General features: G+C 46.5%; 7 protein-coding genes across 7 annotated transcripts; 5 read left to right on the forward strand and 2 right to left on the reverse strand.

The window, feature by feature from the left end:
* Positions 1-135: 135 nt before the first annotated feature.
* Positions 136-2,070, forward strand: PAAG_05438 (WD repeat-containing protein slp1; the record flags this gene model as incomplete). Its single annotated transcript, XM_002792663.1, has 2 exons — positions 136-1,861; positions 1,943-2,070. 2 exons carry the CDS (start codon positions 136-138, stop codon positions 2,068-2,070), a joined length of 1,854 nt encoding a protein of 617 aa, XP_002792709.1.
* A 1,236-nt stretch (positions 2,071-3,306) lies between these two features.
* On the forward strand, positions 3,307-5,474 carry PAAG_05439 (hypothetical protein; the record flags this gene model as incomplete). Its single annotated transcript, XM_015845574.1, has 4 exons — positions 3,307-3,324; positions 3,439-3,540; positions 4,173-5,344; positions 5,432-5,474. The coding sequence occupies 4 exons, from the start codon at positions 3,307-3,309 to the stop codon at positions 5,472-5,474; spliced, it is 1,335 nt and encodes a 444-aa protein (XP_015699800.1).
* Positions 5,475-8,193: 2,719 nt separating this feature from the next.
* PAAG_05441 (hypothetical protein) lies at positions 8,194-10,527 on the reverse strand (the record flags this gene model as incomplete). Its single annotated transcript, XM_002792666.1, has 3 exons — positions 8,194-8,502; positions 8,601-9,729; positions 9,902-10,527. 3 exons carry the CDS (start codon positions 10,525-10,527, stop codon positions 8,194-8,196), a joined length of 2,064 nt encoding a protein of 687 aa, XP_002792712.1.
* A 2,792-nt stretch (positions 10,528-13,319) lies between these two features.
* Positions 13,320-15,719, forward strand: PAAG_05442 (tRNA-dihydrouridine synthase; the record flags this gene model as incomplete). The annotated part of the gene is made up of 3 exons (XM_002792667.2): positions 13,320-13,546; positions 13,645-15,564; positions 15,632-15,719. The coding sequence occupies 3 exons, from the start codon at positions 13,320-13,322 to the stop codon at positions 15,717-15,719; spliced, it is 2,235 nt and encodes a 744-aa protein (XP_002792713.1).
* Positions 15,720-16,382: 663 nt separating this feature from the next.
* Positions 16,383-17,368, forward strand: PAAG_05443 (hypothetical protein; the record flags this gene model as incomplete). The annotated part of the gene is made up of 4 exons (XM_002792668.2): positions 16,383-16,403; positions 16,559-16,693; positions 16,781-16,884; positions 16,987-17,368. The coding sequence occupies 4 exons, from the start codon at positions 16,383-16,385 to the stop codon at positions 17,366-17,368; spliced, it is 642 nt and encodes a 213-aa protein (XP_002792714.1).
* A 571-nt stretch (positions 17,369-17,939) lies between these two features.
* On the reverse strand, positions 17,940-19,265 carry PAAG_05444 (mitochondrial inheritance component mdm12; the record flags this gene model as incomplete). The annotated part of the gene is made up of 1 exon (XM_002792669.2): positions 17,940-19,265. The coding sequence occupies one exon, from the start codon at positions 19,263-19,265 to the stop codon at positions 17,940-17,942; it is 1,326 nt and encodes a 441-aa protein (XP_002792715.2).
* Positions 19,266-22,620: 3,355 nt separating this feature from the next.
* On the forward strand, positions 22,621-24,166 carry PAAG_05446 (hypothetical protein; the record flags this gene model as incomplete). Its single annotated transcript, XM_015845575.1, has 2 exons — positions 22,621-22,947; positions 23,579-24,166. The coding sequence occupies 2 exons, from the start codon at positions 22,621-22,623 to the stop codon at positions 24,164-24,166; spliced, it is 915 nt and encodes a 304-aa protein (XP_015699801.1).
* Positions 24,167-25,686: the final 1,520 nt, after the last annotated feature.

Below are 25,686 nucleotides of genomic sequence, written 5' to 3' on the forward strand. Positions count from 1 at the left end.
CCTCTTCTCCTTTGTTCTCTTTTTTTTTCATTTCCAAACATCACAGCCACGAAGATTCTGGTCGAAACTTTGGATTGTCCCATTGTATTGTCTATTTGCTTTCGTTTCAACATAAGTCATTCACATTTACTTACAATGGCAACGGTTTCCGTATCAACACCGTTGAAGACTCATCATGGTCTCTTCTCCTCCAAGACAGCTGGTGGCCGCATGCCCCTGACACCGTCGCCAAGGTCCAGAACGGTCAGTTTGGCGACGAACGTGTCGAACAAATCCTCTCCCTTCACCCCACCAAAGCAATCTTCAGAGATCCCGCGCGTGGCTTCTCAGTCAATTTATGGTGGCAACCTTTCTTCACACTTCGCCAAATCTGTATCAAGAACAGTATCAAGAGGGACACACCGAGATTCCCCCAAATCCAACATTGCCAAAGGCAGAAACTCTCCCCGTCACCTGGAATTGGCGGTTTCTGATTGGTCCTTGACCGGGACTGGTCCAGCCGCTGGACAAACACCATCAAAGAAGAGGGAAATCCGGTCTTCAAGAGCCACGAAGACAACCATTCGACTTCCTCACAATACTGCGGACCGCTTCATTCCAAACCGGACCACCAGTGAAGGCCTTGCTACCGCGGGGGCCGCCAAGCCCGATGAACACCAACGCCCCAAGTCTAGTGAAGGATCCACAGTACTAGCTAATGCCGCTAGTGCTTTTAATATTGGAAGCCGCAGCGACGATGACGATATCGCGAGCGCATTAGAGAATCTTGGCCTCGAAGACAACGACAACACGACTTCTTACACTCGTCCAGCGCCAGATGCTGTTGCATACAAGTCAACCCTTGCGTCCGCCTGTGACATTTCCTTGAACACTCGCATTCTCTCGTTCAAGCCCCCTCCACCAGAATCATCTAAACCCATTGATCTCCGCTCCCAATACAACCGGCCCCTCAAGCCGGCCAACGCTCAATCCGCCCAGTTCCGACGACGAGTGCAGACAGCCCCAGAGCGTGTTCTAGATGCCCCCGGCCTTGTTGATGACTATTACCTCAATCTTTTGGATTGGAGTTCGGGTAACCAGGTTGCGATTGGCCTCGAACGCAATGTCTATGTCTGGTCTGCGGAAAGTGGCTCTGTCGACTGCCTGCTCGAAACCTCACCCGACACTTATGTAAGCAGCGTGAAATGGAGTGGTGATGGAGCCTACGTTGGCGTTGGCCTCAGCTCCGGTGAGGTCCAAATTTGGGATGTTGAAGAGGGTACCAAGTTGCGGAGCATGTTCGGCCATGAAACCCGTGTTGGAGTTATGGGGTGGTCCAAGCATATTCTGTCCACTGGTGCAAGAAGTGGTCTCGTTTTCAACCACGACGTTCGCATCGCCCAGCACAAGACCGCTGAGCTTGTCTCTCACACCTCTGAAGTCTGTGGTCTCGAATGGCGCTCCGACGGTGCCCAACTGGCGACCGGTGGCAATGATAACCTCGTTTCCATCTGGGACTCCCGATCTCTCAGCGCTCCCAAGTTCACCAAGACCAACCACCGTGCTGCCGTCAAGGCTCTCAGCTGGTGCCCATGGCAATTGAACCTCCTCGCCAGTGGAGGAGGATCCTTCGATCGCCACATCCACTTCTGGAACACCACCACTGGCGCACGTACCAACAGCATCGACACCGGCTCCCAAGTTACCAGCCTGCGGTGGAGCAACCACTACCGCGAGCTCGTCAGCTCCAGCGGATTCCCAGATAACTCCCTGAGCATCTGGAGCTACCCATCCCTTGTCCGCAATGTTGAAATTCCCGCACACGAAACCCGTGTGCTCCACAGCTGCCTCAGCCCTGACGGTCAGATGCTGGCCACTGCTGGTATGTCTTAATCTCCAAGGACCCTAAAGTCACACCTCTTTTTTCCCCCTTGCTGCGTGCTAACACTTTCCTTTTTCCTAGCTGCCGACGAAAGTCTGAAATTCTGGAAGGTTTTTGAGCGCAAGGCAGGCACCGTTGCTGCCGCGTCACGGGAGGGAGCTGTTGGATCCAAAGGTAGCCAGATGGCTAAGCAGATGACCATTCGGTAATCGATATTAATGTGTCATTTCTGATGGGACGTGTTTTGTCTACTCAAGTCGTTCTGCATCACTCAGAGTATCAGTATTGCAATGCGCAGGGCGTTTTTCATTCTCAGCTGCTCTGCTTCTGCTTGGCCGTGGGGCCGGGGGTCAAAAGCGTGGACTCAGCATTCTGAGCAGGGCGTTCTTCTCCCTCGTTCTTCTTTCTTCCACCAGATTGGTATAATTAGTTTTCGGTTTGGGTTTTTGAGTTCCTCTCTTTATTCTAGCTTTTGTTGATTGCTCCGAGTTTATCAATGCAGTTTGATTGTTACCTCTCCCTTCCGGATCACCTTGCTTCGCTTTCGGAAAAATGTTCTTCGATTTGCCTTTCGGTGTTCTTTTAGAAGGTACACTAGGTATCGGTCAATCTTTAAAAGAAGCCAGGATGTATGGAGCACCATAGACACCATGAGAACAACAAAATCCTTTTCTTCTGGCTTATCGACAGCGCATTGAAGTTCGTGTTCTATGTATGAATCTACTGAGAAGCGGCATTCTACTAAACCAACCATGGAGACACAGCAGAAACTAGAAGCACCAAAATCTTCTGCAAGAGGAATCAATAGATGGATGACGAGAACGTAAAAAAGGCAATTGGAGAAGTTGGCACATGGGAATTGTCATGGTGTTAGAATAATACCATCTGAACCAAGTGAAGTCATTCCATGGATGGCAGAGTCTAGGTGTGCTGACTAATCAGGTGGTGGGTGATAGATTTTCCACTATAAATACAATTTCTCCCTTCTTCACCATCCGACCCCAGCAGCCAGCCGTCTGAGAAAATCCGCGACAACAGGGTCCTACAGCACCCAGAACACTCAAAATTACCCCATAGAATTGTACAGCAGGTCTAAAAAGTCAAAGTGATATTTACTGTGTCCGGTTTTACAAAAGCGTCGTGGATAGGTAGTGGCAGGTTTCAGTCGAATCGGTCAGTTCTCCCAACGGCGCATGGGAGCTGAGCTGAAGCTTTGTTAGGTGGCATCATTCAACAACACAAAAACCAAAAAACCATAGGTACAACCTCTTGCGCCAGAGGACGTGCTCTACCTCAGCTGAACCCATCCTTTAAGCAGTATCAAATTTTGATCCGTATTTTGGTTTTCTTTCAAATCTCGTTTCCTCTTTTTTTTTTTTTTTTTTTTTTTTTTTTTTTTTTTCTTTCCCATTCTTCTTCACCTTTGCCATCCTATATATCGCAAGATGTCAAACCAGCAGGTGGTAAGTCAGGCGAGGCGTTGTTGGTGCTGAATATCCATCCCAACTCCCCTCCGCTATATCATATATCGATCCGGAGCGAATTTGGGGCTCACGTATCTGTCATGTCGATAATAGGGCGTTGTGTTTGATCGGGTTATTCAGGAAGTATGCGACTTGTCCCAGATTGACTTTGAAGAGGGCGGTGTGGACCAGCAGACACTGGAAGATCTAAGAAAGGTTAGCAGACTTTTTATTTTCCCTTTTGCTGCTATTCCTCAGCAAGCAGCCAAAGAGATGGCAGCTGGACAGGCGATGATATATTTGCGTTGTTGTTGTTGTTGTTGTTGTTGTTGTTGTTGTTGGGGTGCCCGCTTCGAGTGAGATTCCCAGAGTGGCAACCGAGGCGCGGGGTTTTTTCTTGCGCCCCCAGGGGGGAAGGGGGATGAAGGACTGCTTAAAGGGAATCCAGGCCAGCTTTTATGCTGGGGTCACTCTGGGCCACTCTGGGTCGCTGGGCCGGGTAGCTGGGTTAACTCGAGGTTACTCTGGGTTAGCCCGGGGTTACTCTGGGTTACTCCGGGTCGCGCTGAGCCACTCGCGAGTCACCCTGGCTGGCTGCTCGCTTGGCTGTGCGACTCGCGTCTCGGCAATAACCCTCGCGCCATGACTAAGCATCCGCCGTTCCCGCCTTGTGCTCCCCGTTACCGCCTTTACTTTTCCCACGGGCCCGCAGATATGGCCCCCATGGTGCTACGAGACCGAGTACAACGTTTGATGCTTGCAGACGGACTTTGTGTGGCGATTTTTAGTTCGTTCGTTTAATTGTTTCCAATCATCTGCTTGATGCTAATACAGGTTATGCCCCCCAGGGATGGCGGAAGAAACTGTCCTCACTTGGGGTTGCCCACTTTCCCTGGGATCCTGCTCCCCAGCCTGCCCCACCTGCCTCTCAACAACCGCCGCAACCTCAGCATCCACAACAACCACAGACCCCTATTCCTGCTGCCCCTGTCACGGTCCCCTCCAATGACCCTATGACCGCGACCCCACCACCTCAAACCAATCAATTTTCCCAACAACCCCAGCAGCAACCCCAGCAGCAACCCCAGCAGCAGCAGCAGCAGCAGCAGCAGCAGCTACCTTTACAGGTCTCTTCTCCAACAGCTGAATCCTCAGTCACCGAAGTTGGTGTCAAAACAGAATCCGGGTATCAACCTACTCCCTCAGGCCTGCCTCCGGTGAACCCATCAACTCTCGCACAGCAGCGTGCTGCAAATGCGTTGCATCAGAGATATGGAGCGGCGGCTGCTAACCAAGTCCATCAGCTACAAGCACAGTCGCAAGCTGCTGCATTGTCACTTCCGGGAGCACAGAAACTCCCCGGTGTGGCAGGTTCTTTCACCCATGGTCAAAAGCCAGTTCAACAACCTCAACAATATCAGAACCCCGCCCAGCAGCAACCACCACCACAGCAGCAACAGCAGCAGCAGAGACCCCTAGTGAACAATTCACAAACTGACGGCGCTGGCGATTCATTATATGAATGGAAAGCCGAAGTTTCCCGCAGGAGGGAAGCTGCAGCAAAGGACAAGGGTCAATTTGACGACTCTCTCCGTTCCTACGTAGAATCCCGGGGACTACAACTTGAAGCCGGTGGTCTTCTAGCACCCCTGAGCGAACAGTCAAGTTTTGCTAAGGGCACAAAACGCAAGGCTCATCTCATGACTAACCCCTCTAGTGCCTCTGAGGGATTGGATCCCGCTTCTGCCTCTCCATCCGCCAACCCCACAGTTACTATCACAGCATCTGGCCCAGCTCCCTATGACGGGGTGGGTGACTATAATGGCAACGCGCGGGGCGAGGAGGATGAGGACGCCATCAACTCTGATCTGGATGACCCGGACGACCTGCTTGATGACTCCAATGATGGCGATGATGCAGTTGGACAAGTCATGCTGTGCACATATGATAAGGTTCAGCGCGTCAAGAGTAAATGGAAGTGCACGCTTAAGGATGGGATTCTGACGTCTGGCGGGAAAGAGTAAGTTTAACTACAACTCTTTAAATTCTCTTTTAGCCATTTCTTGCTTCCGTCTATATGCGGTGGCTGATATTGATTTCTTTGAAGGTATGTGTTTCATAAGGGCAACGGCGAGTTTGAGTGGTATTAGACTAGACCTTCCACTCCTGATAACGTCAGCTCTTGAGGATTTTTGGCATGCGCCCTGCAAACTCTTTGACTCCCTCCATCATCAGAATACCCTCTATCTACCAACACACCCATTTCCTTTTCGTCTGAAGGAAACACACTCTCCAAAGAAACAATCCATCCATCCATCCATCCATCCATCCAATACCAATCAACATATTAAATTCATCCATACAAATGATTACTTCGAAAGCTAGAAGCCACACGTCATGTATTATCTGATTTCCTTCAACTATGTATTTTTGACATTCCAGTTCTTGTTTCTGTACTTTTGCTCTCCATGTTGCCCTGATGAATTGCCATATGAGCCCTTGAACTGTTCTACCTCCTTTTTCCCCTCCATTTCCCCCCCCTTCTCTAAACCATCTTCCAATCCATACTCTGGATCTTCGAAGCACAATGATTTCATTTGGCTAGGCTTCTTGTTTCGCTTTTTTGATTAGAGAGCATGTTTTGCAGCGTTTCTTTTCCCGTATCTCCTACCTATCCCTGCGTCTCATCCATGCCATTTGGTATGTGTTTTAAGCTCAACAAAACATCATCGATTTTAAGTTGTTATTAAACCTGAGAACAAGGATAAAAATACTCTGCTGCCATGATATTTTTTTTGTCTCACAAGCCGTGGTGAAATTTGAACTTCATGGTTGTTATCTTAAGTTGACCTCCTATTTTCTTAAGTCCCGTCCCGTCTTCCCCTCTTTCCCCAATAAATTCATCTTCATTTTTAAATCTGTGTTCTTCCATTTTTGTCATACCATGCTGTATGAACAAGACGAATATAATAGGAAGTGAGCTTGAAACTATGTAGTGTAGATTTAATTTCTTTCTTTTTTTTGATATTTTCTCCTTTAAATGAATACCCTGTGATTGGAATCGGAGTCGAAATTGACAATTGAAGATGCTCGTTAAGATAACCACTTTAAACTAGGTTTTCGGGCAGGGTTGAAAATCGAAAAAGTATTCAATCATTGAGCTATCTATCGATCTGTTCTTAATCCTGTTAGAACAACCTGGCAAAAAGGCCCGCCCAATCGCCAGCAGTCTATTCCCTCTCTCCCCAAATCCTAACTACTAATTAATAGTTAGTTAAACCAACCACCATCTTGGCGGGCGTTGATACATTAGCCTGGAGCGGGCCTCCAAAGCGAAGTTAACCAACTGCATCCAACCGAAAACAGCCACGGGGACGGGAACTAGATGGCTAGCCCCCAATATGCACCCCTATGAGGATGGAGAGTTCTCTCGAATCAGTCCAGCCGTCACTTGGGCTTCCCTTGCAACATGCCACGTACTGCGACCGATTTGTTACTTTTCAGCCTTCGATTTCCTTCGAAGCAAGGGAAGGGTGTGGTTGGGTTCGGTTGTGTTGCTTCTGGCGAGGCCAACCGTGGCCCACGGCTTGGGGGCAAGCGGAACAAGGAAAGTTGGGCGAGGAAATCGTGTTGCCCGTGGGATGTGGACGACTTAGCTCTCTTTATATTCTTTGCTTCTTTAAATTTTGGAATGGTTTGTCCGTTCTTGGGTTAAAGAGCTGTTATTAATGTATGGACAGGAAACAATTGGGCTTCCTAGAGATGATGATGCCGATAAGTTACATCGCCAAATTTACGTGGGTAGACAGATCAAATTAAATTGATAGTTACGCGAAGATACATAATCGTGTCATATATACCCAAGGCAATAAATGGAAAACAACTTGATCAGACAGAAGAAAACACAGAACAAAAAATTGACACCTTCAGTTATCGAAGATGCAAGGGAGAAAGGCAGTCAAAAAACACCAATTCTAGAAACACATACAGCCAAAAAGCCAAGGGGAACGAACAAGATCCGCTTTTGACGAGCTGCGAGTTGCACCAGCCAAGAAAAAGAAACATATTAGAAACATCAAAAAGATAAACCGAATACTTTTGATAATAATTATACTCGAACAAAAGATAAACTAGAAGGCAAATTTTTATTTTAGCAAAATAATCACAACAGAAGCTAGTTAAAGCGAAAAGATGAGGAAGAATACACGTCTATTTGCCTATAGCTGACCATGAAAACCGTTGGAAGACTGCCACTTGAATACAAAATATCAAATAAATAAATAAATAAATAAATAAATAAAAAAAAAAAAAAAAAAAAAAAAAAGAAGGTATGTAAGGTATGAACTTATGTATAAGTTTGAAGGGGAAAAAAGAATCGATGAGTGAAGAGGCCATGGAAAACATAGAGAGACAATAGAATAAACACCTAGACAATATAGAAAATAGACACAGGAACCAAAATAAAAAAAGGATGCAAAAAAGGGATGAAAAAATAGCTGGCTGTAGGCTTTTTGTTGGCCGTAAGGGAATATAAGATAGTAAATAATAGATGGCCCCTTGTTTGAAATGCAAATGGTACCCAAAAAGTGAGAGACGTCAACCAAAAATAAAGTCGGTGGCGTGAGAATTAAACCCAAGGCAAAGATAAAACGATGGGATGAAGAGAAGTAAATATAAAAAACTAAAAAAAAAAAAAAAAAAAAAAAAAAAATTCTTTTTTTGTCAAAGACACAAAGAAAAGAAGACCCCAATCTTCCACACCCCCCCCCCCCCCCCCGATGAGTCAGTGGCAGGGGAGAGGTAGGGACTCTTTTGCCTTTTGATTTCCGCTTTTAGATTGGCTTTTTTTGGGACGGTTTTGCATTAACATCAAAGGCCCTCCTCGCCAATACCAGGGAGGCCAGCTCCGGCGACGTTAATATTTTGTCCTTGCATCACTCCACCCACGCCAAGGTTTCGACCAGCCGCGAGTTGCAGTTCTGGGTTGCAGGGCGGTGAGTGCGATCTGTGGTACTTTAGGCCGTTGAGATTCTTGTATCGTTTACCGCACACTTCGCAGCGGAACGGCTTTTCCTTTTCCATGCCTAGGGTTCCTGGGTAAGGAGTGCATGTTTCAGGATTGACGATTGAGAAGGTACCGTCCGCGTTGTCGTGGAGCTGTTGGTTATTGTGACCGTGCTATATTTCCGGGCGGGGGGAAGGAAAATACCACGATTTATGGTTAGAAAATGGAAATACAAAAAAGGACTGGATTATTTTGGGGATTGTACACTTACCGCCTTGTGATATTTCAGGCCATTCTGGTTCTTATATGCTTTCTCGCATCCTATAACGGGACATCGGAATGGTTTGGGTTCTTCATTGGGCATCATCCCAAGGGTGGTGTCTGGGACGCCCGCACGCATTTGTTGTTCTCGAATCCGTTGGGCAATTTGGCTATTGGGTCCGTATGGTTGGTTCCCTAGCCTGTTCAGCATATTCTGTTGCTTATTGAACCCACCGGTTGGGCTGAATAATCGTTTCGCTGGCTCGTCGATACAGAGATTCAACATATCGTTTCCTCCATATCCGGAAAATTGAGCTTGGCCTTGCATTGATATGTCTCCAAACTCTCCGATAATCGACTCTTCGAATTCGGCGGGAGTTCTTGGCGTAGAAGAATCCGGAGTTTCGCGGTATTCAGAATTTTGCTGCTGCTGCTGTAGCTGGTGGGTGACGAGGGTCGGGGTATTGACTGAGGATACGGTTGGATTATTTTGGAGAGGACGCCCAGGGGTAACGGGCGTGCCTGGCTGTGAACTCCGGAGCCCCTGGTGCCCTTGAAGCATACCTATGTTGAGTGGCGTTAAGCGTCCTTGATTCTGCTGTCCAAATCTACCTTGTATAGTGGTTCGTAGTTGGGAGTCTCGAAAAGCGCTATCTGCCAAGGGGTCCTCCATTTCCATATCCATATCCATATCGTCGACTGTATCGAGATCGGGAAGGCCGTTTGGAGAAGATATGAAGCCGCCATGCTGCGTCTGAGGATGTTGTGGAGACGGGGACGCCAAGTGGTTGGACGGTTGCTGACTCTTATTCGGCCTTGGCGACGAAATGCCTCGATTTTGATTAGTACTAGTAGCTGATTGCTGATTTTGGGGCGTTTGATTTCTAACGCTTCCGGGAACTCCGGATCGGTTATCTGTCATGGACATTTGTCCTCCCTGTCCAGATCGTTGCGGTGGTTGCGGAGTTTTCTGAGCATGGGCTTCCTCATAATGCTGCAGCAAGTCGTGAAGAGACGGAAGTGTGACACCACAACATGAGAAATCTCGCATGAAGTTTGCTTCAAGTTTTGGGAGGTAAGACGAAGAATGGTATGAAGGAGACTGAAAAGTGAAGGGAGAAGTTCCGGTCATGAGAATACTGTAGCAGGTCTATTAATCAGTGTACTCATTTAACAGTAATTAAACAGCAGAAGATGGGGAAATCATGGCATCCATCATGTAAATCGGTGGATTTGCTATTTCTTCAAAAGATATAAAATCAAAATAATAATAATAATAATAATAATAATAATAATAATTAAAACACATACTCATCTCGAATCCAACTGCCAACCGATACCCCTCCCCAGCTCATGCCTCCAACCAAACTGCCTGCTAAGCTCTCACGGCGCTGTTTCTCCCGGTTGGAGCCAGCAACTGTTATGGGCTTCGTGCCATTCCCCCACTGCGCCATATTTGCGCCAATCGAATCCTTACGGACGACATTTGTTTTGTATGCAGCGGAACTAGGAGCTGCGGTAGTCGAAGAAACCGCAAGTCTGTCAGTCGTTGAAGCTCGTTGCAGAGCAGACGTTAGATTCGAAGCCTGCTGGGCAGTCGGGGAAACTGATGAGTTCCGGGAGGCAATGTTAATCGGGGGAGTCGGGCCCTCCATGGTGGTTCGCACAGGGGGATCGGAAGTGGGGGAAGAAGGGAAGAGCGGAAAAGAGTCGTTTTCAAGATCGGGTTCGGGTTCTGCGGAAGAGGTAGCGTTATCTGCTGCCTTCCGGTGCCAGGAGAAATACAAGTCTCGATCCCGCTCAGCGGTGCGGGATTTGGAGATGCCAAAGCCAACGGGAGTGCTAATAGGGGTTGATTCGCGAGTCGAGGATCGGTCGTGGTCGCTGGAAGGAGGAGAAAAATGAAGGGGAGGGGGGGTGTCGGGGAACTGGGGCATTAGAGAGATAATGGGAATTGGATAAGATGGAATTGCGCTGCAACTCTCTGGGTTTGGGGGAGAAGGGAAGAAAATGGGGTGTGGAGAGGAGGGGGCAGAAGGAGGAGGGAGAGAGAGAGGGGGGGGGGGTTGTGGTTGTTTGTTCGGATTCGTGGGCGATTGTGGTGGTTGTATGGGGGCAACTTAAAGGCGGGCTTGGTGGTTGTTAACTACCTTGGTAAACTACCACACAAGCCAAGTGGGAGTCGGGGAGTTAAATACAGACACAACAAGAAGATGGATCGGATGTTGTTGATGTTCGGAATGCACCAGATGTAGACACAGTCTCTATCGGACACTTGGACAATGAACAATAATGAGAAGGGATGAGAAGAAGTCGGGGAATGGCCTGAAGGTTAAGTTAGCGATTGATGGCGGTTCGGGGTGAGCTTAACTAATTAATATCTGAAGTCATACCCAACTGCGGAGCGACTGGGGCCCATGGATGGAGTGGATGAGATCACGGATGGATGGCGGAGAACTAAACTCCAGAACCAGACTCAATCTACCACAGAATGATGGTTCTTGTGACAGCGGACAGCGACTGACACATTACAATTTACCGCTGATGTCTGGGGCCCGAATATGCGCCGAGGCCAAGGTGTATTCTTACATTACTGATTTATAACCAGCACCGGATATTTCACGGAGTTGGCTACAGACCGGGGGAACATGTCAGGATATCTGGATCGTTCTAGGAGTCTGTTTTGCCAGTTTGAATGGCGTGTCGAGGAGAGACAATACCAGTTAACTCACTGGGAAATTAGCTGACTGGGATGCAACAATACTGAAAATTATCGTTCTGACAGGAATCACTCGAGTTGGCTTAATGTTGTATACATATGTGGGTTTCCGTGGGCTTTCCAGGTGAACAACAATGAATGAATGAATGAATGAATGAATAAATAAATAAATAATAAATAAATAAATAAATAAATAAATAGTAAGTAAATAAATAAACAATAGTGCCTATGCTGTTAAATGTTACTCATCGAGTCTATCGACGAAGAACTCCGCGTAAATATTTTTCCTCCCAGCAATCCCGCGAAACACATCATATTTCGATTTCATCTGGCCCAAGTGCCTCGTATAAACTTAAGTGACAGACAGCATGGACCCCACAGGACACAATAGCATTCGTCCATTCGCCAAACGCCCCGGGGAAAGTGTCCATGATTCACACCTACATGGTTAAGAGGACAGAGCGTAGTAGAGAGTTATCGATAGGAGGCGGTCAAGGGAGCAGGCATCCATTGCGGCAAACCTCCGATTTTTTCGCTTACCATCTCTGACCAGCAGCATCATCGTCCTGATCGATGGATGGCAGTGTGGCAGGGGAGAGAGGTGGGCTCTGCCAGATCAATATGAGCAGTCGGGTAACGTATTCTTTGTTTTGCTTCCTTGGCTCTTTGCTGAATGAAAATCGCCGAGCTCCTCGATCTGCACCTCGGTGTTTTGGATCGGCGGACCATGGGTTTGTTTTGTTCGCTTTGGGAGTGTGTTCTGGAATCGATATATGGAGATTGATAAATGGAGACCGTCGTCATTCGAGGGATTAAGTTCCACTTGCATCTTGGAGTCACGTCCTCTCCGGAAATCCATCGACATACATTCGACTGTGGATTTGACAACCAGTTGTTCACTATTGTTTGCTACTATTAATGTTCCATGGCTGCCCACGATACTTCCCTAGCTCGTCTTCCCAAGAGCGGTGTCTTTGTGGCTCGCGCGAAAACATTGGTTGTCTGAGTGGTTATACTAACTGCTGTACTTACCGGAGTGACAACGAATACAAGGTCAGGTCAACCAGGGATAACACAGATAAGATCATTACTGAGCCTTTTTGTCATTAACCAGTTAATTAACTAACTAGTGCACTACTCTTGCGATTTCATTTCATTGTCCACGGGTTGGTCGCACAGATGTGTCGCCGCCTGGCTGTACACAAGAGCTACTCTCCCTATGACGCTCGAGTGACATCTTTTATTGACTCATACATCGTGGCGCATCTCCCAAGGCTACTTATTACTCTTCAAGCCGGCCTTGCCTACGGAGTTATTAGTCAACAAATCCCGGGGTAGCTGGGTATTCACAGGTTATTCGGGTGAATTATGCTCTCCTATTGTTCAGGAGAAACGAATATCCGCCGGCCAGTTGCCACTGCTTGGAGAGCAGTCCATTGCAATTCTCCGAAGTCCCTCGATAGCTCGCTCCAGCACAGGTTGGATTCAGAATGATCAGTCGACTAGTCCATTTAACAAGCTCTCTTCCAACCGAACGAACGAGAGTGCGGGCGTGTTGCCGGCGGCAATACAACTATAATAACTTCAACCTTGAATGATCTTCAGGGCTTGGAGCCGAGGCTAGATTAGGCAATCTGGTTTCTGCCGGGCGCTCTAACGGGCTCTGATTGGCTCCTTTTGCCACAGGAAGCCTCCGGCTTTTGGGGCGGTGAGACGGTATTGAGAAGGGTATTGCCTCGCCTCCAGACAAACGAGGTAGATTACTAGCTTTTGAAATCATGGGCTCTTATTGGCCCAGAATATTACCGCGCAAATTTCGGGTAAACGTTTCACCACTGGAAACCCGCCAATTTTCAAACGTTCAAGAGTAGCTAGCGATAGAAGAAATGGAATGGGCATTATTATATTCCAACACAGCTGGGCGAGGAGCAAACTGACTAGAACCTCCCGCTGGATCCTCTGCTCTATAGGGTAGCCATTGCCGAAAGTTTACGGAAAGGAGGATTTGCAATGGATCCAGCTCCTTCAGATGGCAATGCGACGCAGTCCAACGGTACCGGTTCGGCGGAGAGTGCTGGCGGGGAAATTCGCAAGGCGAATGGATACGCCCGCACTGATGACTACGCAGATTCCCCAGCAAAGAGGATTAAGTTGGATGAGCAGTTGGTTTCTGACTCGCAAACAACCCTGACGAACAAAGTTGAGAGGAAGAAAGGCGTTGCGCCCATAAAAAAAGAGTGAGCTTGCAGATGCTAGGATCGAATCCTCTCTCCTCCAAGCATTCAATCCTCCATCTACAGAGTATATCGGGGTATTTCTGACGCAAATCGATTAGATATCTCATTGAGATCTCTCCGGGCACGACCCAGCTTCCCCCGGGGACTGTTCCGGATGACGATGCGGCTGAAGCCGCCAAACACCACGAACAAGCAAGTGATAACAAATCAACGGCGAAGCGTGCGAAGAAAGGGGGACAAAATGTTAACCGCAAATTTGGACGTTCTCAGGATGAGAAGCAGCTTTGCCAAACGGTTGCCTATCATTCCGAATTCTCACCGGACCCTTGTCCATGGGGAACATCCTGTAAATTCGAGCACGACATTCGGAAATATCTGAAGGAGTACAAACGGGCAGATTTGGATGCTTTTGGCGGCGTTTGCCCTGTATGGGAGGCTAAGGGAAGATGTCCTGCTGGTTGGAAGTGTCGGTTCGTCGGATCTCATATGACTGAAAGAGAAACGAAGGATGGTAGAAAGGAATTGGTTCTGGTTGAAGATTTCACTCGAATGAAAAATCCGGCTTCAAAGAACGGAATTGGAATTGATGGAGCAGTTAACGTCGTTTCGACGGAGGATAAACTCTCTCTTGCTAAGAAGAGATACAAAACCCCCAAGGCTGATTCCTTTACTACTTGGCTTGATAAGGTCTCCAAAGAAGTTGAAAAGAACCTGCACGGGCGAAATCAGGATGAAGCAGCTCCAGAGCCTGAAAAGCCAAATGGCCAGGATGCTTCCGATCTAAGAGATGAGAAGGAAGACAACAGGGCACGATATACGGAACCTCCGTTTCTCCCTTCGGAAAAGAGACGAGTTTACTTTGGCCCGGAAACCCCTGTCCTGGCCCCGCTCACAACCCAAGGGAATCTACCCTTCAGACGCCTCTGCGTTGACCTGGGCGCCCAACTCACCTACTCTGAAATGGCCATGAGCATGAACTTAGTGCAGGGCTCAAAATCCGAGTGGGCACTCATGAAAGCGCATGAATCCGAGACGTTACCTCCAACCGTCAATCCAAACCAGACTATAGTGAAAGACTACGACAATTCTCGTGACCTTAAGTTTGGAGCTCAGATCACAGGAAACAAACCGTGGGTGGCTTTGAAAGCCACTGAGGCGCTGACGGCATTGTGTCCACAGCTCCGTGTCATCGACATGAACTGCGGATGTCCGATCGATATGGTTTTCAGAGAAGGTTCCGGATCGGCTCTTCTCGACCATGCCTCGAAATTAGAGAAAATATTACGGGGTATGAACGCCGTATCCGGGGAGATCCCCATTACGGCGAAAATCCGAATGGGTACTAAAGATTCAAATCCTAACGCTACGAAATTGATTGAGAGGCTGGTCCTGGGTGGCGTCGAATCTCACGAAATCGGACGGGGACCCGCGGGCGTTGCTGCAATCACTCTGCATGGACGCAGTCGCCAGCAGAGATACTCACGCCAGGCGGACTGGGGGTATATCGGCCAGTGCGCAGCACTAGTCAAACGACTCAACGAGCAAATCAATAGCGGAACAGATACCGCCAAAGAAGCCGACGCGCGATACCAGTCATCTGCGGGTAAAGTATTCTTCCTCGGAAACGGTGACTGCTACTCCCACGAAGATTATTTCAACGGGATTCGGAATTCGGGCGTTGACACGGTCATGATTGCGCGTGGCGCTCTGATGAAGCCTTGGATTTTCGAAGAGATCAAGAAGGGCCAGTATCTCGACAAGTCAGCGACAGAGCGGCTCGCGCTCGTGGAGAAGTTCGCGAAATATGGACTTGAAGCATGGGGCTCCGATGAGTATGGTATTGGCAACACGCGGCGATTCTTGCTTGAGTACTTATGTTTTACGCACCGGTATATACCCGTGGGACTGTTGGAGTATCTCCCTCCCAGTATCCAGGATCGGCCACCCGCCTGGAAGGGTCGAAATGAATTGGAGACGCTGCTTGGAAGTGATAATTATAAAGACTGGATCAAGATTTCGTAAGTGTATCCTGTACTTGAGCTGCCCAGATGACAGATTGGCTAACTTGATATATCCTATCTACAGGGAAATGTTCCTGGGTCCAGCGCATAAGGACTTCCAATTCGAACCGAAGCATAAGACGAATAGCTATGAAATTGTTGCTGAGGGTTGATTTAGACTACGGAGCAGCAGCTGGATGTATATCTTTCATTGACCCTTGCGACCATGTCAGTTGTAAATACCCAATGAGCATATACAAATGGAATATTCTGGATTTATACATTATATTTCTGGACACATCTCTTCGTTCATTACTTTTCCGTAACAACCAAACACTTTGAACCAACCATCAATAAATGAATATATATGTTCTGCTTCTTCTGCACCTTATCCTCTCTGCGTACGTGGCTGGAATAGAAGAAATATTGTGTCTTGGTGGAAAGGCCGTTAGGGTAAGCCAAGTCACATGTAGCCCGGCCGCCAATTAGCTCCGAATGACGTCTGTTTTCCCTTGCAAGCTTGTTTTGCTGTAAAATCTCCCAACTCCAACTCCATTCAAGCCACCACACCAAATATCAACACCAAACCGTTCATAAAAGAGGCAGCTCCAGCACAAGCCTCTCTGTGATTTGGATCTTTTTTTTTTTTGTTTTTGTAAGGATAAAGAACTCCGTCGTCATCCTTCAGGTCTTCATTCATCCTCTCCAAGGTTGTGTTTACCTGAGAGTCGCTAACCGCGAAGCAGAACATTCCTTCTGCCTATCAGAAGTCTGCCAGTGCAAATAGATACCCGCCCTACAGAAGCTATCTGGTGTCCATTGAAGAAATCGCAAATATGACACTCTATTACAGCCTTGTACGTATACCTTTCATAGTTCGACGCATGTATGGCTGTGTCGTGTTGGTTCAGTAATATGGTTTGGCGTAGCGTCTCCTTGATGAAGAATGGGTGCATCACTCAAGCTGTCGTTCAGCAAACAAGGTATTAATATATGGTTACCGGATATATAGGTTTTCCTCCTCCTGGTGGTTGAGATGGTCATTTTCGTCGGCCTCATCATCCCACTCCCGTTCACTGTGAAACGGAAACTATTTACTTTTATCTCCGAGAGCCCCCTCATAGCGAAGCTCCAATATGGCATGAAGGTACGACCGTTTTGCCATCTCTTCCAATCCGTTGCCCTGCACTGCAAGAGAAAATACCAGGAATTGACATAACATGCGCGTGGCAAGATTACCTTCATCTTTATCCTTATCCTCTTCATTGACAGCGTCAATAGAGTCTACCGCGTGCAGATGGAATTATCGTCCTATTCAAAAGAACTGGGTGGAGCGGGGTAGGTATCAAGATATACGGTTCCTTTTCAGAATCTCCCACAATATTTTTTCTCCAAAGGTGAACCCGTGGTTAATGGGTTGCTTTTTTCTCCAAGTCGCAGAACTGCTGCCTTAGGCTCCGAGCGAATGGAAGTCCAGGCGCGCAAATTCTACTCCCAGCGCAATATGTACCTCTGCGGCTTCACCCTATTCCTCTCCCTCATCCTCAACCGCACGTACATCATGATTCTCGAAGTTCTACGTCTAGAGGATAAAGTTAAGCTGTATGAAGATGACAAGAATTCTGGCGGCAAGGAATCGGTCAAATTGACAGAGGCGGGCAAGGCGGGTGAAATTGGCCGTTTGCGAAAGGAACTTGAGGCTCGCGAGAGAGACATCGAGGCTCTGAAGAAGCAGTCTGAAGGCTTGTCGCGGGAATATGCCAATTTGAGTGATCAGATTTCACAACGCAACGTGGATCCCACCCCGAAAAAAGAGCGGTAAATGATATGAAGGGAATGCCTTTTTGTGCTTGCTAAGTTTTACTGCATTCCAAAACGTGGCAGAAGAGAGGCAGTGGTTAAGGGCTGGCTTCAGAGTTTGACATTTTTTCCCCGCGGATGCCGTTCTCGTGACGGCCCTGGTCTTGCTGGGCAGCGAAATGATGGCGGGTATGTCGGTTGGAGAGACGAAGAAGTAGTGATATTTTTTGAGATATTTATACGAAAGCGATCAGTTAGGTAACCTTTTTATCGATTCGCATACGCGATTATGGGATGCATGGAGTGCGAATCAATTGTCAGATTCAGAGGTAGAATTCATATATAGGCTCTCTCCTTTCATAAAATTCAGCATCCATATGATAATATTCCCTCTGTCCCCGTCTGAGAAAACTGTTATTCCAATTTTCACCACGAACTTTAGGATTGTTCCATTAATACATGAGTGCTAAGCCGTGTGCCGGTAACGATGTGCCAATTCGGGATAAACTGTGTTAAATATGAATTGAGGACATGGGAGCGAATATAATACAATCCCAGAAGTAATCATGATGTCCCAAACAAGGATGAAGGTCTCAAACAAGAAATGTCCAGAAACTTGGGTATACGAATTCCTCCTCGAAGATCCGGCGCACCTGCTCGAGAACAAACTTCTCCACTTTGCCCACGTTCTTCAATGCCTGTTTGCCGTTTTCCTTTCTTCCTATCTCGCTCTCTACTCTAATTTTGCGGAGCAGACTGAGATTTTTCCGTCGCAGGGAGTTTGGTTCCATTGTATCTCCACCGCCGGCCCCAGTTTCCGGCCCGATTAAAGCGTCCGCATCTTCCGGAGAGAGAAAACAGAAATGAATTCGTCGTCGAATATATGCAAGAACCGCCACCGCGTCGAATGTGAGACCTGTAATGTTAAGTTTCAAGGGTAGGCCCACGAAACTGGGCATTGGGTAGTCGAGGAGAATCTCCGCGGTCAAAGAAAGACTGATATTGCCTGCATATTTTGTTCGGCAGAAGACTTGGAAATCTTCAGCTTTTTGTTCGCGCATCCGACGGGGGGGAGTTCCGCTGAGAGGAGGGACAGCGCTGACAGGCGAGTCATTGGCGTCGGGGACTTGACCAGGATTATTGGCCAGCAATGTCTGTGAGGGATGGGAATGGCGAGGATCACCAGTGCTAACCGAGCCACGCGACAATAGAGTGTTACCAGTATTCGCCGTGGAAGGTCGAGATTGGATTGCATCAACATCAACTTCTGATCGTCGGCGAGGGGGCCCCTGTCCATGACCAATACGCTTTTCATTCTCCAATGGCGAATCTGGCCACCCGCCTGAAAAAGGATTGCCTCGTGTTACAGCCCGTAGCGGTACCTGGGAACCTGAAAGGCCACTCAGAGGCATAAAGTAGCCCAAATTCGACGTCCCCCCTGGTATACCTGGTGTCCCAGATCTAGGGAATAGATATGGGTTTATATCTCCGAGATTTATGGGTGATCGAAGAGGATGGAGCCTGGAACCGTCCTCATCTGGAGCCAACTGCAATGGATGACCAAAGCCCATTCTTCCCGACATCTGGCCCTCTAAGCTACCTGGTGAGTTTGTCTGCCACGAATCTATCCTCTCCCTGTACCTATCAGCCTGTTCCCGCATTGGAGATTGTTCCTCAGAGCTAACCGATAAATCTTCGTCGCCATCCTCGTAGAAATCTGGGAATGGATCAGTGAGATCGCGGATTTCGAGCTCCGGAGGTATCGTTCCAAAATTGAAGGAAGTGACTTGCACCGAACGGATGAACCGGGGGAGCACCATCTGTTGGAACTTATCATGTATGAACGAGCGGATGCGCTCCGCCAGAAGCTCGCCATCTGGACCCGAGGTGGCACGCTCCCAGTCAATATCTATTGACATCACATAGGAATCCCCACATCAGGAAGTTCTGGAAAATTTTAGGGCCTGCCAACATGCTAGGAAGAGCAACTTAGGGTGTAAAATTCGGACATTGATCAGCTATCCAAACGTTTCTTGTTCCCTTGAATCTGCCCGTCTTCCTTGATGCAAAGTTCCAAATCAGCTCGAACAAACAAAGTTCGTCATGTCACGTGCTATCGTAGATGAGTCATCAAATCTTGCTGTGTCACGTGCACGTGGTATTTGGGCCAACAAACGTCCAACAGCTAACTTATCTTAATTGTTGTGTTGTGTAGTTACGTGTATTTATTCCAAGGCCATCCCAAACATAAATGAAAATGTGTGCCGATAACTTGCGGTCAACCAGTAAGTTTTGCCTGAATGCAACTCTTTCCTGTGCTAATGGTTAAATAAGATGCAGCCCTGAAAGAAAATTATTCTTGAAACATGCTTTATGTTTTCCGCATGCAGAAGAAGTTCAGCTTTGTTGATCCTTACTCGAAATGGGATCTCTGATGTATCATAAAATCTTTTACGACAGTTCTCTATTTGGCAAGGGTCGTTAATGCTTCAGAATTGGTATTCTCGCCACTGCGAGTCAGTTCCGTATAAAACGGCATATTGATTGTTCACAGCTGTTGGTGGCAGCATGCAATGGCGGCAAACCGTTTCTTCAATGACTTTCCTGTCCTGTGATGCTGGGAAACCGCCCTTCTTTGGCAGGATCCGAGAATGTAAGTGTGTCAGGGTATTTCCCAACACAGTGGCCTACATATGTCCAAGCGATGCACAGTTATACGAGGTATTTCAACGAGCCTGTTTTGCCGCATCATTGTGCTATGACGCTATATGCCGTCGACCTGAAGTAGCAGCACGTTATGCCAACCGTGCGTCAGAAAATAAACCAATTTGGACGGCTATTCGGGAACATCTCTCGGAATTCCAGCGGTTAAACTGACCCTCCAAACCTGCATATACATACGAACTAGTTTGACAAGTCCTCCACCTAGTCAACTACAAAAGGATGTCATTAACCTGCTGAACACTACTTTTCGTCCACATACATACATGGGGCTTCTGTTTCAAGCGAGCGAGAGGAGTCATCACAAGCTTGCAGAAAGAGAACATAAGGTGCATCCGGAAAATCCGCGCCCAATCCTTTAGTCATTAACGTTCTTCAATTGGTCAGTACAATCTCTTCTGATGATCAAGTATGCTTTCTGAAATACTATTGGACTAAGAAGCCAACTGTCAATGCTTGGAGTGAAACTACTGCAGCCCTTCGTTCAGCGTTTGATGTATGACAGCCAACCCTTTATTTTTCGCACAAAATTTCTCGTTAATTATTAATCTCGGAAATTTTATTTCTCTCCAAAAATGCCTGTATTTACTGCAATCAGCATTATGAATTTGCTCCCCGGCCGAACAGACTTCATTGATATGTTTTGCTTGAGAAATCAATACATCATCATAATGTTCCCCACACCGCACAATTGACAAAGCAAATCAAATGATGCCCGTGGTGGAAGACAGCGAGGAAGGATAATGGAATATCCGCAAAGCTGGGGAGCTAAGAGTCCCCTATCCCGGACATATATTCGCATTTATGGCCAACGATTAGCTCTTAAAGACAATACCTCCTGTAACATGAAATTGCAGTCCACACTCTTGCTGCTTCATCAACCAACCCGGCAGGGCCAGGGGTGGAGGATTAAACTAGATTTTGCTAACACCAGCCAATTATGATCAACGGTGTCATTTGCCCAAGGGAAACACAAGGGTTGGGCGATGTTTGGGAATCGCATTCGATTGTGAAGTTCAGGTTTTCAGACCCCCGCAGCAGACTTCAAAACCCGCTGAAACACGTTAAAGTAACCAGAACTTTGCAATGCCTGGAAATCGAACAATTGGCCATGATGTCAATCACCTGGACTCCTATGTCGATCCAACCATATCTCCACCCTTGCTCTGTATTCACCGTTGGATGGCATCACCCAAAGTCGGTGGAGAATATCATCCGTTATTTTCATCACCCTTGGGTAGGAAATACTGGCCTCTGATTTCAAAAAAGGCCGCTTTCTCGATTTCATCTTTCTCTTCAAATTCTTTGCTTGATGTTCGGGCATGGTAAATTATTGCAAACACATAATCCGAAACAAGGTATAATAAACGGATCTATGACTCTTAGTAACTGCATCTCCTCAAGAGGTCTCAAACGGCCTCTCATGCACCTAAAATACTATTGCGGCGTAGTTTTGCTGAGCTAGATGTCTGCTGTGCTGCAAGATCATGTAGGGCACTTGGGGGCCATTTGACCGCCCGTCGACACACAGGTGGGTCGATTTTCCGCAGGCTTTATTTTGTAACTTTGGCTATTGTTCCAGGGCAGGTGGGATTGGCAAAATGATATAGATATATCGTCTGCCACAGTACGGAGTACTGCCCACACTGACGTGTTTCTGATGCACCCTCTGCTACACAACGAATCCGTTCATATTGAGCCTCGCAGTCACAAATTTTGATGACTATGACGACTAGGAGAACGTCTTGAAGCGGCACGGCCCGTAATCGGATTTGACAGAGCTGCTTGAAAAGAAGACGGCAATGACTCTCCAGCGTGGAGTTCGGCGGTTGGTGGTGTGGCGTAAAATGCATTTCTCTACATTGCTGCAGTTATATATGCCCGGTTAATAAAACGTTTTCAGCCCTTTGGGCTTTGTGTGGATCCAAGAATCAGTTCCGAACAGCAAAATATCTTGGAACATTATTTATAATTGGCTTTTGCAGAGTTAAACAATAATGTAGTGTGCCCAATTTATCCTTTTTTTTTTTTTTTTTTTTTTTCCCAGTCAGCCGAAAACGGCCTTTGTACAGATAGTGTAACTTTGCTTTTTTTGCAGAATGTATTCTTCTGCAGTAAAACTGAAGTAAAGGTTGCCTTATCAAAGGAAACAGCTTGCTCTTCATTCCCCTAGAACAATGCCGACATTTAGCACTGAAACTACGAGTATTGGCAGAGCAAGGGCTTGGAAGATTGTAGGATATCTGATGAAGGAGTATGATGTTTCCCGATTGGGCTATAGATATCAACTTTCCTGAGCTCAAAGGTTTCAACTAAAGGGGCACCAATAACCCGAAACATAAAGAGTGAGGAACATACATACGCAGGGTAAAACAAGAAAGATGAGCTATACAGTCGAGAGCTCGAAATGTCGAAGGATACACAGAAAAAAAAGAGACTAGAAACATCAGGAAGGGGATGGGATAACTCCAATATCTCTAAAAGAAAAGGAACAGCAAGCAAGATCTCATTCCAGCCCGAATTTGAAAATTTTTCAGAAGGAGATTGGCTGCAATGGATTCCCTCAATACCCAAAATTTGTTTAGAAAGCTTGATAATAGACCGAAGGGGTGGTGGAACCAGAGATTTGTTGAAGAGCTGTTCGGAAGTAGCCTGTACCGGGATGAAATCTCAAGTTCCTTCGCGGAAAAGACGATAGCCGACAGAGACGGAAAATATCTCATAAAAAGGGCCCAAATAAAAGAGGCATTACGCCTTATAAACCGAACTGTGGTTCGTCAAGTTTCGGTCTTCGGTGGTGAAGGCTCACAATTTGGTTCGACTCTTGGGTTCTCAGCAAATGATCTCATGTTACAGGCGAGTCTGATGGAGGAGTATGAAGTTTTACCGTGCTGCATTATAGTGATTGTCGCATTTGCCGGCCGCATATCTCTTGACGTCCTTTATCCTGTGTGCCGGACCTTTTATATGACAATACAAGACCAAGTTGTCATCCCACATCACACAACCACAAGTGTAGATGTACCAATATTGAGTACACATGGCTGCTGAAGGTATCTGTCGTCGTGGATTCGGCGATGGGACGAAGGTGGGTAAAACTAAGCTCGGTTAAATCCAGAGCGAGGTGAAGTAGAAGTTGGATGTTGTGGGAAATGCAGAAATCTGGGATCATGTGTGGTTTTAGTCGGGAATAATCTCCCTACTTATGGCCATTTTGCTTGGTTGTAGCAACTTACATGTTGCCCAACTATGGAGAAGAATCTAACATTGACCTAAGTATTCTGATCCAATGGTATCTTTGAAGGGCGTTGTGACATGCAGCCAACTTCGCGAGCTATATCAATGACAGCGTAGTCGTGGTAATTCTTTTCAATGAAGAGAAAGAAAGTTGATTTAACTCGTGGCAACTGATCTGAATAGTGCACATAAAGGGCAGCACTTGTCAAAACCCCCTTTCTCTGAGGATCTAACAGGAAATATGAATGAAGGGATTTTGCTCGACACTTAATAGAAGGATTACGCGGCTACTGACTCTGACAATGATGCCGCCCTGAACAATTGGTATGTTGTTTGTGTGATCGCAGAGGCCAATGCGTGGCTCAGGGGACCACTAATTCCATGTAAAATACCGGGGCTGTTGTCCCAAAAGCCCACCATTTCGTTTCAAAAATGGCGGCTCCATTTCCTTGCAGGCAAGGAAAATACTCCTCACGTAGGCTCAAGTTCTCGGCCAGCACAGTCACCTGTCACAAACATGGCTAGTTCAGAAAACCGTTGTGAACCCTGGCTTGCTGCCTCTGCAGAAGGCGACTTAGGTAGCGGACGTGATGTTGTTCGAATTTGGTGTATTCCAATTTGCGGAAGATGCCTGGTTTCAGATGTATCTCCTGCAAACCAGCAACACACATATGGCGTCATTCAAGAAGATCTACTTGGAGCAACTGCGTCATTGACTTGCAGAGGAACAACCCCACATGCCCTAGCTAGCCCCCTGAGAAAAAGGGAATTCAGGATTGCCACCTGTGCCAGAAGGGAGTCAAGATATGATTTTGTCAATAAGTCCTTACCCAAACTTCAGAGATTTGCGGATGGAAAATGAACTGGTAGCTGTCGAGAAAAAAGAGACTGGTCAGCATCTGTGCCACCAACGAAGAATAAAAGTGTCAAACATGAGCAACTGTAGAATTCCAAGGAAGTTGCGTGCGATCTGTAGTTAGTGAGGGTTTGCCATAGGGATGATGACCGAACATGGGGCCATTCGGGGGCCATCCAGATATCGGAGCATGTTAAGACGTCTCAGACATCAACGGGACAGCGGGGGCCCACGAATTTTCCCTGGCAGCTTTTACTCATGACCTGCTGCAGCTCATAAGCTGGTATCGGTATCGTCTGTGCCATCTCTAAGTTGTATGAGGAAGCCATGGGGGTCAAATTGTTTTTATTAGGCCCCCGACTCCGGATTGGATTTGACATCACACCAGCGTAGGTGGCACTTTGAAAGGCTTTTTGGGAGCAATAGTAAAAAATAAATAAATAGATAAATAAATTCCCACTTCCATAAGGAGAGAAATACGGCAAAGAAAAGGACTGAAATCCCTTTGTTGGGAACGTGACAAAAGTTTAAACAGGTTGATGCCGGTTTATGTGGACGGACAATCAAAACAATTGATTTGACGAGTAGCATTTCATTGTTCGCGAATATACTTCTCCAGCGAAGGCCCTTTGTGTTTCAGTTACCGAGAATATCGCGTCATTAAGCACAACGAACAAATGGCATGGCTTTCTAGGAATATAAAAGGCTGAAGCAAACCTACTGTTCAGCACTCTAATGGAGCCTCGAGTTCCTTGTTTTCAAAGCGGGCAAGTGGGGTTTTTGGAAAGCAACACGGGTTTAGTGGCACAAGAGGCTCGATAGTGCCAAAGCGGGTGACAGCAGTTGTTGAACAGTATCTTGATAAGTGAGCAAAGGATCATGAAATCGATGTCGTTGAGATAGACTGTTTGCCTGAGGCTCAAATGCGTTGATCAGGTGATTGGCTGAGGATGTCAGACAAACCAATAAACTAGTTACATCAGGGTCCCCAGTAAGGGTAATTATTTTTTTAATATTTATATGAAGCTATTAAATTTATATAATATAATTTAAAAATTACAGATTAATAACGTTATAAAATACTTTTTAATTTTTTTTATTGAATTATTAAATGTAACAAATTTATTTAAATAATAATAGTTTAGTTTTAAATACTTAATATTAAAACTAATTAAAATAAATACTGTTTAGGGATGAATAAACTACTTGATAAACTATAAAATATAAAATATTGTTCAAATAGAAGAAGTAGTTTTTATAATTGATTATTAAAACCGCTAATTAGACTTGCAAGACTTGTAGAGTTCCAGTTTTAATATAAAAGCTAGTTTAGTAAGCTTTATTTAATTCTCTCAATTAAAAGAAGATTCTTTAAAATCCGTTTCTCTAACTAAAAGTTTGTTTATGACTTCATCGATACAGGTTTGAATATGGTCGACCCCTGTCTAATAGATATATATATTCTACATCACATTCAGTTACAATATGCTGAGTTTCGCGGAATTTTGTAGTTAGCTGGTTAGTAG

Source organism: Paracoccidioides lutzii, assembly GCF_000150705.2.
Source record: "Paracoccidioides lutzii Pb01 unplaced genomic scaffold supercont2.14, whole genome shotgun sequence".
Classification (NCBI taxonomy): Eukaryota; Fungi; Ascomycota; class Eurotiomycetes; order Onygenales; family Ajellomycetaceae; genus Paracoccidioides; species Paracoccidioides lutzii.